Genomic DNA, 14,144 nt, shown 5'->3' with positions numbered 1-14,144 from the left:
ACAAACTATTTTTATAGTAATGAAAAAAATTACTTTCGTCCAACAGGACTTTGTGTTATTTCATTATTGATGCATTCAGTGTAAAATATGTATTTTTCATTCTAACATTTAACATTTCTATCTAGCCCTCGAGTGTCCTGCTAACAGTCACTATAACCCATGCTCAAGTGCCTGTCCTGCCACCTGTGTGGATCAAACTGCGTCAAACAATTGCAGCAAGCCATGCATTGAGGATTGTGAGTGTAATCTTGGCTTTGTTCTAAGTGGAAGCACCTGTGTTTCTGTCAGTGACTGTGGATGCTTTTACAATGGCAAATACTATCAGGTCAGTATTTTAAGTATTTATAGATATTGACGAGCACTCCAATCCAATAATTCTTAATACAAATTTACTCTGGATAGCAGAAATATGATGCAGTGTGCACAGTGGTATCCTATCGATTTAACCATTTTAACACAGTAAACCCCACTATCTGCAATGCATGTTTTTCATGAGGAACCCTGTGACCAGAATTTGTATTATTTAGAAGCTTATATGTGATTTAAACTTCTGTTTCTAACATGTAAAGAAATGCTTAGATTATATAAGATTAATTTGTATAATTAGTAGTAATACTGGAGTATGCTAATAAATATTTTTCCACTTTCCTAGAAAGGAGACACGTTCTGGCAAGGAGAATGTGATGGGCAATGTACATGTTTTGGAAACAACAATGTGACCTGCAATGACAAGCAATGTGGACCCAATGAAATATGCAAAGTTCAGGGTGGTGTTCTAGGATGCACCCAGGCAGACTTTACCATCTGTCATATTCATGGTGACCCTCACTACATCACATTTGATGGCAAACTGTACCATTTCCAAGGAGCTTGTACTTATACCACTGTGGAGACCTGTAAAAACTCATCTGTTGACTTCTCAGTCACAACGAGGAATGAGCACAGAGGAAGCTTGACCTGGACAGCTTTGAATTCAGTTGCTCTTAGAATCGGAGACCTGCACATTGTCCTGGGCAAGAACAAAATAGTTTACGTAAGTAGTAACAATCATATATTTTGAATATAGCATAACTTGAAAATAACACAAATTTAATATCTGATTAAATTTAATAATATTTTATTTATTTATGAACAATCTATGTGGTTTCAATTCACCTTTTCATAGTTTTTATTACTATAACTACAAATATGACAATTTCTAACTTAGATCTTTTTATTGTAGGTCAATGGAAGCCAGGTTACTTTGCCAGTAAATTCAATCCCTGGTATCTCAATATATTTAAGTGGTTCCTATGTTGTTCTCCAAGCTGACATTGGCCTTGAAGTAAAATTTGATGGAGACCATGAACTTTTTGTTAAAGTGCATGAGAAGTTCAAAGGGCAGCTCTGTGGTCTTTGTGGCACCTATACTGATAATATACTGGATGATTTCCTAATGCCTAATGGTTTTCTGGCCTTTAACTCAAATGAGTTTGGTAACAGCTGGCGGGTACCAGATGATGATTGGGTGTAAGTATATAAGCATAAGATGACTATTCATTAATTTGGTCACAGCACAAACATGCAAATCATGTAATGGAGGAAAGGTTAAACAATTTAGAAAAATAAATAAATGTATATCTCAACAATAACATAAATGTCTCAGTAAACTATTAAAAGCACGACATCCTAAGTACATTATGAATATTTCATTTGCACACATATTGAATAAGAAAAATGCATATAGGATAATGTGGACTTAATTACTTAATCTGGGCAAACAATATACTAAATAGAAAGTTTATCTGTAAATTAGAAGCAGACTACAAATTTGTAGATTTCTTTTAGACCAATCTGCAAGTTGACCAAATTCTGGTTGATTGAGTGTTCAGGCAAAATTCAGATTTCCATGCTGCACCCCAAAATTTCAGGGTATTTTCCGACTCACCGAACATGTTCGGTTCAGTTCTTGATTTAGAGTGCCATTCCTGGCACCAGAAAGAGGGTGATGGAATGGAGAATAGACCGCTTTGCTTTTTTTTTTTTTTTACCAATACTCTGCCAACTGTGTCTCTGAAGGTAGCAGTCACTGCAAGACAGGCAGAGCAAAACCATTACAATGAATGACATTTTAAAAAACAAAAGGCAGAGGTGCAGCAAGATAAATTTAGTTTGAAAATAAGGGAAAATAGCAAATGGGCAATTGATGACACACTCACCCATTCCATCCTTAAATTTGTTTAGAAAAATCCACTTTTTTTTCTGCACTAGAGCACATTTTTGTTTTGTTTTTTTTTAAATGAAGAATGGTCACTGATGCTACAGACTGGATGTGTGGGGGGGGAAAGCTTTGTTTTTTGGTTGGTCAATTTTTCTTACATTTTTGGATAGGCTTGAACTTGAAATTACACCTGCTCCTCATTTTACATAATACAAGATAGCACTTCCTTTTTTTTTTATTATGTAACCCCTTAAAGACCAAACTTCTGGAATAAAAGGGAATCATGACATGTCACACATATTTAATCCAAGTAAATTAGAATTGGTATTACAAAAAATGTCTTATAGGCCTGACAATGTTGACACCATTTCTGAGTGAAGCCTCAAATAAAGCTAAATAATAAATACTAATAAAAAAATAAACTATTCCTCTTCACCCACACAGAACATAGCCCCTATCACACCTCATAAATGTACACACACTGCATACACTATACACACACAAAGGATGCACACAATGCATCCCTCACACACACCGCATTCCTAACAGAGACAGACAGAGACTACATATATGTGAGTGCATTTTATATTCTGTTGCATCTCATAGTACAAAGACAAATGTATGGTACATATTTGTATACCTTAATATGGTGCATATTAGTAACAGTTTTATCTACTTTTTTATTATTAATTTAAATCACAGTTAAATGATCTCTACCAAAATGGTGTTCATTAAACTATTGAGTTGTTACATAAATGTGATTTTGTTAAAATATATATATATATATATAAATACAAAAAGAGAAGTCCTGCGCTAAAGCAGCTAGGACTACAACACACATCAGCCCCAATATATAGTAAAAACCAAAGAAAAGAAAATGTTACTTGCGCTTTTTCCTTAATCCCTATGTATATTTAGACAAATGGAGGTCATTTAGTTGCTCCAATGGCCATTGGAGGGATGCCCGCCTGCCAACGTCAAGGCAGACCCCCCCTAAGCGGGTCCTAACACCGACCCTTCAGCCTGCTTCCTTGAGCTTCTGGCAAAGATATCTCTAATGAGACAGAAAGGGGTATTTTTTATATACACCCCTTTACTTATTAACCCTTAATAGGGAACACATGGGATGGGTAGCAGCATTGTAACCAGGCTGTGTGATACAAAGTAAATACAAATACAAAAAGAGAAGTCCTGCGCTAAAGCAGCTAGGACTACAACACACATCAGCCCCAATATATAGTAAAAACCAAAGAAAAGAAAATGTTACTTGCGCTTTTTCCTTAATCCCTATGTATATTTAGACAAATGGAGGTCATTTAGTTGCTCCAATGGCCATTGGAGGGATGCCCGCCTGCCAACGTCAAGGCAGACCCCCCCTAAGCGGGTCCTAACACCGACCCTTCAGCCTGCTTCCTTGAGCTTCTGGCAAAGATATCTCTAATGAGACAGAAAGGGGTATTTTTTATATACACCCCTTTACTTATTAACCCTTAATAGGGAACACATGGGATGGGTAGCAGCATTGTAACCTGGCTGTGTGATACAAAGTAAATACAAATACAAAAAGAGAAGTCCTGCGCTAAAGCAGCTAGGACTACAACACACATCAGCCCCAATATATAGTAAAAACCAAAGAAAAGAAAATGTTACTTGCGCTTTTTCCTTAATCCCTATGTATATTTAGACAAATGGAGGTCATTTAGTTGCTCCAATGGCCATTGGAGGGATGCCCGCCTGCCAACGTCAAGGCAGACCCCCCCTAAGCGGGTCCTAACACCGACCCTTCAGCCTGCTTCCTTGAGCTTCTGGCAAAGATATCTCTAATGAGACAGAAAGGGGTATTTTTTATATACACCCCTTTACTTATTAACCCTTAATAGGGAACACATGGGATGGGTAGCAGCATTGTAACCAGGCTGTGTGATACAAAGTAAATACAAATACAAAAAGAGAAGTCCTGCGCTAAAGCAGCTAGGACTACAACACACATCAGCCCCAATATATAGTAAAAACCAAAGAAAAGAAAATGTTACTTGCGCTTTTTCCTTAATCCCTATGTATATTTAGGAAGCAGGCTGAAGGGTCGGTGTTAGGACCCGCTTAGGGGGGGTCTGCCTTGACGTTGGCAGGCGGGCATCCCTCCAATGGCCATTGGAGCAACTAAATGACCTCCATTTGTCTAAATATACATAGGGATTAAGGAAAAAGCGCAAGTAACATTTTCTTTTCTTTGGTTTATATATATATATATCTTGCTGTACATGTAATCATGTACTGTGTATATATTTCTAAAAGGCGCTGACATACTATTTATAAAACACATGTATGCTTTTTCTTGTAGGTGTGAAGATGATGTGGTTGATCCTCCCCCGTGTAATGCTGCTGATGAGAAACAATATGAAGAGCAATGCAAAATCATTTTATCAGGCAATGGTCCTTTCAAGGAATGTCACTTTTACATCCTCCCTCAGATATACTTTGAGAGCTGCGTCTATGATCAATGTGCCACAGGAGGAGACCTAGAACAGTTCTGCAATGCCTTAGAATCTTACGCTGCTGCCTGTGAGGGTGCTGGTGTTAACCTTGGAGACTGGAGAAAGGGCACTGTCTGCGGTAAGTTAAATGAGTAGATAGCTTGTTCTCTTTTCTATTAAGAACTTATAATAGTCACATAAATAGTTAAACCAGGCAGAGGTGACTGTTGGAAATAAAACATTTAAAGTTTGACTATGTACCAAAGATACAGTTACTAGGGTGCCAACCAGTAAGATTACTGTTAAAAGTCCAACTAATATAGAAAACGTGTGGCTCACCAGAATGCAGAAGCTGGTCACTGGTGAGCCATGCTTTTACTATACTATATGCTTTTTTTTATACTGGTGCAGCACTCCTATGCTTCAGGGTATCTACATTTGGAACTTATGTCATCAATGAGCTTGGATTCTAGAGAGATTGGTGATGGACATTAAATGTATACTTTTATTTGATATGGATACGCGCATTCTAATGGGTATTTCATCAGATCTATTATTTATCCTACAACCCTACATTTATTGTACTTTTTAAGTTGTCACTTCATTTTTTTTTAATAAGCTGCTATTTATTGTATAGTAGTTTTTTTTGTAAAGCTTTTTTTTAGCTATGTTACTATTTGAATGTAACGACAGATCACAAAATGCATATTTAAATGAAATGACAAAACAATCACATTATCAAAATAATGTTTAAAGCATTACTATAGACAGCAAACACTAATTAAACATGCAGGTTGCGCTTTCTTTGTGTATTCTTCCATCACCCCAACTTGTGATGTACACACAGTAAACATTTATCAATTAAGGCATTTTTTAGATTGCTCTCTCACATGTTCACTCACTAGAATAATTCTACTGACTGATGTAATTACAACCAACCCTCTCTTTGTTGTTATAAATGCTATTGTAGAGTGAATAACATCCACAAATTATGCTATTACTTACAGATGCAAGCACTCCTACCACAGCATCTACATATAGAACAACCACCCCAACCACTGTCACCACAGGTAAATAGTGCAGTTATGCTTTTTACTCACAGTAACAAGTTCAAATATATTTTGTTAGTAGTATTAATAATCACTTGACTTATAATGTCCCATTTAAGTCTATTCCCATTGCTAAAAATGTTATAATGCATAAAGTGCTTTGTTTTGTACATATTGATTTCCAGGTGACCTCTATAGACTAAAAGGTAGTTGCTGTGTACCACATGCCCCCTGATATTTTGCCAAAATTATAGCTATGACAGCATCATGGGAGATGAAATCCACAACATCTAAAAAGCTGTAGATTACATTCCCCTGCCTGGGCTAAAAGCTATATGTATCTATCTATCTATCTATCTATCTATCTATCTATCTATCTATCTATCTATAACATGAATGACCTGTAAACTTTATAAATTATAGTGATAAACTTGATAACCTTTATAAATGATAGCAACTATAACATTTAGTTTGAAAATGATTGCATATGCTTTCCATAGTTATAATGACCTTGGGATGATTGATCTTAACCCCTTCAGGACGGGTGACGGACGAGGTCCGTCATCCAGGGGATACCCTTAATGACGGATGACGGACCTCGTCCGTCACGCGGTAAAATTAACCCCAAATCGCCGCAATCGTGGCGATCGTGGGGTTAATGGTGCTCCGGTCTGCCTCTGCATTAGAGGCAGACCGGGAGCACCGGATCGGGCTGCCCCTGTACATGTGCCCGCTCTGACAGCATGTCTGAGCGGGCACATGTGCTCTGCATACTCACCTCCGCCTCCCTGCACTTCCGGGTTCAGTGTGAAGTGCAGGGAGACGGATCTTCAGTGATCCTGCCCCCTGGTGTTAAAAAAATAAAGTACAATTAAAATCCCACCCCCCTTTACCCCCCCTTTACCCATATAAATAAAAAATTAACCCCTTCCCTGCCAATTGATCACTGGCTAAAGTGATCAATTGGCAGGGATTACATTTTAATATGATCTGATTTTTTTTTTAACCCCTGAGGGTTAATTCTTTTTTTTTTAACCCTCAGGGGTTAAATTTATTTTATTAATTAATTTAAATATTTTAAAATTATAAATTTAGCTAGCTGGGGAGGGTGGAAGTTAGCGGGGAATTGGGGGAATTAGTGTTAGGCTAACTAGGGGTTAACGTTAAAAAAGTTTTAAAATAAGCTTTAAAAAGTTAAAAAATTAAGTTAAAAAAAAAGGTTTAATAACGTTTAAGTAAAAAACTAAAAAAAATAAACCCTTTACCCAGTCCAAATAAAAATTAACCCCTTCCCAGCCAGTCTATCACTGCCTACAGTGATCAAAATACAGATCACAGTATTATACTGTGATCTAATTTTTTTTTAACCCCTGACGATTAACTTTTATTTATTTATTAACCCTCAGGGGTTAAATTTATTTAATTAACTAATTTAAATATTGTATAATTAAATATTTTGCTAGCTGGGGTGGGTGGGAGTTATGGGAAAATGGGGAATTTACTGTTAGTGCTGCTTACTGCTAGTTAGGGGTTAACGGTAAAAGAAAAAGCTTAGAAAAATGTTAAATCTGTAAAAAAAAGTTTTACGAAAGTTTAGGAAACTTTAAAAAAATTAATAAGCAAAACAAAAGTTTAAAAAATAGTTTTAAAAAGTAAAAAAAGTTTTAAAAAGTTAAAAAATTAATTTAATAACGCTCATTACCACTACACCTGGTACAAGCTAGCGGAAAAATGATTCCACGCTAAGGTTCAAAATATGCCTTTTGAAATACCCTGGGATGTCTTCTTTAAGAAATGGTATGGCTTTATGGGGTATTTGGATTATATAGCCTGGTAAAATACTCTAAAATGGGACATGGGCACAGCGTAAAAATGTAAAGTTTGAAAAAAAATGGAATGGCTGTGTCCCAAATGTGCCCCTCCGATGTCCACATATACCTGGTAAAGGTACATATGGGGGTATTTTTGTACTTAGCCGACATAGCTGAGCAACATATAAAGTATTATAGAGTGGTGGTACACATAAGGTTTGCAAAATATACTGTGCAAACTCACTTTGTGTGTCAAAAAGGCAGAAAAAACGCTTATTACCACTACACCTGGTACAAGCTAGCGGAAAAATGATCCCACACTAAGGTTCAAAATATGCCTTTTGAAATACCCATGGATGTCTTCTTTAAGAAATGGTATGGCTTTATTGGGGTATTTGGATTATATAGCCTGGTAAAATACTCTAAAATGGGACATGGGCACAGCGTAAAAATGTAAAGTTTGAAAAAAAATGGAATGGCTGTGTCCCAAATGTGCCCCTCCGATGTCCACATATACCTGGCAAAGGTACATATGGGGGTATTTTTGTACTCAGCCGACATAGCTGAGCAACATATAAAGTATTATAGAGTGGTGGTACACATAAGGTTTGCAAAATATACTGTGCAAACTCACTTTGTGTGTCAAAAAGGCAGAAAAAAACGCTTATGACCACTACACCTGGTACAAGCTAGCGGAAAAATGATCCCACGCTAAGGTTCAAAATATGCCTTTTGAAATACCCTGGGGTGTCTACTTTAAGAAATGGTAGGCCTTTGTGGGGTAGTTTGAATTTAAAACCTGCGAAGATGCTTGGAAATTGCACATAGGCCCAGCGTCAAAATTCAAAGTTCTGTAAAAACTGATATGGCTTGGTCTCCAATATGCCACTGTAGCTTCACAAAATAGTGATGTCTTTTTACTCAGAAGACTTAGCTGAGCATAATTTGGAGGTTTTGAACTTAGTGGCACATATGAAATATACAAAATGCCCAGCAAAAATGCAATCCGTATGTCAAAAAATGCACAAAATTATTTTTTACCACATACTTTGGCATATATTGGTGAAAAAATGGGGGCATGCTAAGGCACAATATGCACCTTATGATATACCCTGGAGTGTCTACTTTTACAAATGGTAGGCCTTTGTGGGGTTTTTTTGAACCGTCAAACTGTTGTAATACCCCAAATGGAAGCATAGGCTCATTAAATCCGTCTCTCAAAATTCTACTGTGAATACTGAAAAGGACAGGTCTCCTGTATGGCACTGTAGCTTCACGAAATAGTGCCATAGACATACAATGGGGGTGTCCTTTTACTCAGAAGACTTAGCTGAGCATAATTTGGGGGGTTTGAACTTAGTGGCACATATGAAATATACAAAATGCCCAGCAAAAATGCAATCCGTATGTAAAAAATGCACAAAATTATTTTTTACCACATACTTTGGCATGTAATGGTAAAAAAATGGGGGCATGTTAAGGCACAATATGCACCTTATGAGATACCCTGGAGTGTCTACTTTTACAAATGGTAGGCCTTTGTGGGGGTTTTTGAACAGTCAAACTGTTATAATACCCCAAATGGAAGCATAGGCTCATTAAATCCCTCAAAATTCTACTGTGAATACTGAAAAGGACAGGTCTCCTATATGGCACTGTAGCTTCACAAAATAGTGCCAAAGACATACAATGGGGGTACCGTTGTACTCAGCAGAAGTAACTGAACACATAATAAAACTTTGTACAGGAATAGCACACACCAACTTTACAAAATACACATGAGAAGTTCTTTGTTATACGTTTGTGTGCAAAAACCCCCCAAAAACACAATTTTACTCCAATATTTAGCAGAGGTTGGCGGTAAAATGGCTACGTAGAAAGTGTCATAACAACCTTAGGTAAATAGCCTGTGATGTCTACTTTATATAAATATATACTTTTGTGTGGCAATTTTTTTTCTTTTATGGCCATTAGGCTTACAAGACGAACATACCAAATTCTAAAATCGCTCCACATTAAAATTTTATTTTACTCCTTGTGCTTTGTGACTTGTAACTACCAAAAAAAAACTGAAAATCCCAGACACATTATATATTCTGTAAATCAGAACAAATAAATGAATTTATTTTTAATTACTTTCCTTAACCTGCACTAATTAGGCACACATTATGATTGCAAAAACTGTAAAAAAAAAACAATATTTTTCATTTTTTTTGCATTTTTCTGTATTTTTTTATAATAAGTAAGCATTTATATATATATATATATATATATATATATATATATATATATATATATATATATATGTTATATCAAATTAAAGCCCTTTCTGTCCTTTAAAAAACAGTATATAATATGTGCCGGTGCAATAAATGAGAGAGATGCAAATTGCAGTTGAACGCAAACAGCAAGAAAATGCAAAAATAGCTTGTGTCATTAAGCGTAAGTCAAGCTTCTGAAGCTGTGTCCTTAAGGGGTTAATGCACCATGTGTCTATGGCATAGCGATTATTACAGTGCAAAATGTATATTAAAAGTGATTTTGGCACAAAAAGCATATGAAACACCTGATTTAACATTTCCCACTTTATATGGTTTGACAAAACTTGATAAAAGGGATCTGCCAAGTTTTGTCATTTCCTGCAGCCTTCACTACTGATGTCTATATGGGAAAATATATTGTCTATGGAGGATCCATAATATTTGGTGGAACAAAAACATAGCACAAATGATAGGTTTGGTTATGGTTCAGAAAGTGATCAATTCTATTCTTCTTTAAGGGTTTAAATCTATCAGGGAAATAAAAAAAAATAAAAACCAAAAAACCCAGCAAACCTTAAATCAGAAGAAAACTATATATCAATTTCAAGTAAGGAACCATGAATCTGCTATCAGAACTCTGAGCACAATAAACAGTAGAGGGGAGACACCCAACACAGTAATGGGAAGAAACTCAACAGTCAGGCACGGGGTGAGAGAGCAGTTTAAATGTATAAGGGATATGATATTAAACAATGTTCAACCTGATGATATATGCCACCAACCTTGTCTGAGCAACAGCAAGGTAATTTATGAATGGCCAGAGAATAAATGTCTGGTCTGGATCCTTACAAACCATGACAGTACCATAAACGATTTATCGTTGTAAATGACTGAGAGCTATTTCTTGGTCACCCTGTTTTATATGATTTTAGCTAAGATAAAAAGTAGTAAATGTTACAGCTATGTGCATACTTGTAATGCTACCTATGTTTATATTTTTCTTTTTTTGCTACTCATTGGTTTTAGAATCATGCATTCCAAATTCATTAACTGATTTTACTAAATATACGCTTGTTTTAGAATATCCTGAAAAGTGTCAAATGGTCTGCTCATTTGATGTGGATCTTTGCTCTTGGAAACAGTCAACATCAGATGATATTGATTGGATACGTCACAGAGGACCAACTGCATCTAGCCTGACTGGACCCTCCTTTGACCATACAACAGGAAGTAAGCACATGTACTCAAGCAGATATCACATTTGTGATGTGCAAAAGCTTGTAAACAACAATATCTAAACAATATTGGGATAGGAAGCAAGTAGTTCTCACATATGTTTGTAAATGCTTAAAACAAAGTATTCACAAGTCTCAAGAGTTTAAGAACAATAGATCAATAGAGTATCATGTGAATGTATATATCACGTATCTATATTAATAAATATTTGTACCATATAAGACCAATAGAGTATAATTTGGTTGTATAATATATTTTCTAACATAATATATCATGTATCTATGAGTATATATTTGTAGTATATAATGTATCAATGTGTATAAAGTAGTGGATGTCTCAAGTAAACTACTGACTTCTTTTTTTTAAAGATGGTTTCTATATTCATATTGATGGCCGTAATTCAGCACCTGGAGATGTTGCTCAATTAGAAAGTCCTGAGTGTGAAATTAATGGGCCTCACTGTTTACGTTTCTGGTACCATATGTATGGTGTGGCAAGGTCCATGGAACTGAGAGTCTACATTTTAAGAAATGCAGTTCTGCAGCTTGTTTCTTCACAGCAGGGCAACAAAGGTGACTTATGGCGTTTAGAAGAAGTCTCCCTGCCAAATTCAGGTAGCATTCAGGTAAGTGACCCTTAGAAATCATATGTGCATTTATGAAGTATTCTTCATTATAATCCAGCTACTTTGTTGCTGGAGATAAAGGCCCTGGTGTCTTGTGGTTGGGAAAGCACAGACTCCTTCCTGCTTCCTCTTTGTGTGGAGCAGTTGCTGGCATATCAGTCCACTATCTGTATAGGAGAGGATGCTCCTTACCTGCAACATCCATATATATGAGCAGAAAATTTGCCCACATCCTGCCCAGCTTACCTGCAAGCTAATTGTCCAGATAATTGCCTAAAGCATATTGTATGCAGTGCAAGCCAGTGTGAACAACGCATGCCAGTTATTACAACATTAAAATGGTTCAAATAGAGTTCCTTCAAGCATAAATGATTATGTTTTTACAGATCTTTATACAAGGTGTTAGAGGTGAAGATTATCGTAGTGATGTTGCTGTTGATGATATCTCTTTTGTCTCTGGACATTGTGTGGGTAAGTCTTCAAATGTTCATCTCATGATAATGAAAGTATGATAATGACTTAATGGAAATTACATTACACAATTACTACTTCAATGATTTATGATTTTTGACAATAATACATTACATATAGTAAAGTGTGACTAATGCATTATTAAAAATATTGTATATTGGGGGCGGAGCCTAGCTGCCAAGCAGAGTGGACGTGCCAAAACTGAGCTCCTGAAATTTCTGCCTGTTTTTGGGGAAAATACCCAATAAACTTGGCACAGACCCACTCTAAAAGGGCATAATTGAACGGGGATTCTCGGGGTGCACCTCTGGACACCCTGCTCGACGACCTACCCACCCGAGACCCCAAGTTGCTTTGACCGAGGCCTGCAGAATGGCTGGCAAGGGGGAGACGGCCGCTCTCCTTTCCTCCTACCTGCTCCACGACCACCTCGACGCTCCATCATCCTACCCCCCCCCCCCCCCCCGGGACCGGTGGGGGATATCCCGGTCCACGCCGCGAACCCAGACCGAGCCTATGCACAACGTGAGGGCATCAGGTCCGGCGACACGTGGCTCATCAAACATGGCGGCGGAGAATTCGCGGCAACTGCTAACTCAGCCTGCAGCTCCTGAGCAGGGCTCCGACTGCGGCACAGACCTTATGCAGCGTCTAGATGCCCTATTCCATAACTTCTGGGAGAAGCTCCAGCAGCGCGCACAGCGCGCCGAGGCAAAACGAAAGGAGAACTATAGGCAGCCAGGCGAGAGGGGGACTCCCTCGGGCACAGCACCGGACCGAAAGCCGACACTCACCTACCCTAGCCCACCCGGGCGGGAGGCCAAGAGGGCTACGACCCGCAAGCGTCGGCCACATGGGTGGAAACTCAAGCGGCATTCAACCGGCAGACCTACCGCCACCCCCACGAGGGGGAGACACTCGTGCAATATATGCCACCGAGTCTCAGGCCAGAAGACGCAGGCCTACACACCAGCCTGGGGCAGGAGGGGCACCTCCACCCCCGCCAGAGTGGCAGCACCTTGGATCACTTCTGAATGCTCCCACACTCAGCGACGCTCAGGAATCGGATGACAAGTCTGGATGGGGATGCAGTTGCAGTCTGGTGATGGTGCCTCACTCAGGGGGACTAAAATGCTAAATAGATGCATGAACTTGCTTATACCTCTTGGGACTTTATGTCATGTACTGCCACACCATACACCAACTCCCATCACCACCACTATACAACATGTTAGCATCTTACAATAATGAATGTGCACTCATCTAGAAACGCAAACGTGCTTGCTACTTTTAGAACACTCATTCCTCCTGAGTCATGTTATTAGTTTTCTACAAGGCTACTCAAAGCTATATGTTTATATACTTTGGCACTCAGTGTCTTTGTACTCTAACTCTTATGACTTACTCTACAGCAATAGCCATATATTACTCTGCCATGTTTATCCTTTAACTGTTTATCCTTTAACCGTTTAATCTTGTAATCTACCTTCGATATGCAACAACTTAGGACAACTCCTAGTTATGCAATGGTTAATATTAACATAACTTAGAAAGCCTCTACTGTGAATCTCTGTTTAAAGCTGTTAAACCTTATAAGCTCCTGACTTTAACTAAAATGTCTACCCTACCTTTACGTAACTATAAGCCTGATTGAAACTAATGTTGGAGACATTTATATCTAGCCTGATTCCTTTTAAAAAATTGTGCTGTCAATGTTCGCCATGAAACTGTTTATTCTTTGTTATACCATCAACTTGTATCTGCTGTCGTGGCGATATCAGCATGTCTGTCACTCTGAGCACTACAAAAATAAAGAATTAAAAAAAAATATATATTATATATTTATATTACTTTCTTCCTACTTCACATATCATAATAATCAGTTCATCTCTCATTCGTGATATTTCTTCCATAGCTCCTACTACCTCTACAACAACCAGAACCACCACAACGACTACCCAAGCCCCACTTCCTCCAGGTAAATAATTTCTTAATATTGAACATTGAAAATAAAGCT

At 37.7% G+C, this 14,144-nt stretch overlaps 1 protein-coding gene across 1 annotated transcript in view; it reads left to right on the top strand.

Annotated features, from left to right (window-relative positions):
• The window catches only part of LOC134586218 (IgGFc-binding protein-like), a 34,853-nt gene that overhangs the window by 4,219 nt on the left and 16,490 nt on the right, over positions 1–14,144 (top strand). The window contains exons 4-12 of the mRNA XM_063441713.1: positions 126–325; positions 653–1,033; positions 1,223–1,509; positions 4,542–4,813; positions 5,682–5,744; positions 10,876–11,025; positions 11,400–11,656; positions 12,043–12,127; positions 14,043–14,105. Of these exons, the coding sequence (XP_063297783.1) occupies positions 126–325; positions 653–1,033; positions 1,223–1,509; positions 4,542–4,813; positions 5,682–5,744; positions 10,876–11,025; positions 11,400–11,656; positions 12,043–12,127; positions 14,043–14,105 (1,758 nt within the window). The remainder of the gene's footprint in view (positions 1–125; positions 326–652; positions 1,034–1,222; positions 1,510–4,541; positions 4,814–5,681; positions 5,745–10,875; positions 11,026–11,399; positions 11,657–12,042; positions 12,128–14,042; positions 14,106–14,144) is intronic.

The sequence above is a fragment of the Pelobates fuscus genome, chromosome 2, assembly GCF_036172605.1.
Source record: "Pelobates fuscus isolate aPelFus1 chromosome 2, aPelFus1.pri, whole genome shotgun sequence".
NCBI lineage: Eukaryota > Metazoa > Chordata > Amphibia > Anura > Pelobatidae > Pelobates > Pelobates fuscus.
The sequence above is the reverse complement of the archived record's forward strand: the minus strand, read 5'-3'. Positions and strand labels throughout refer to the sequence as shown.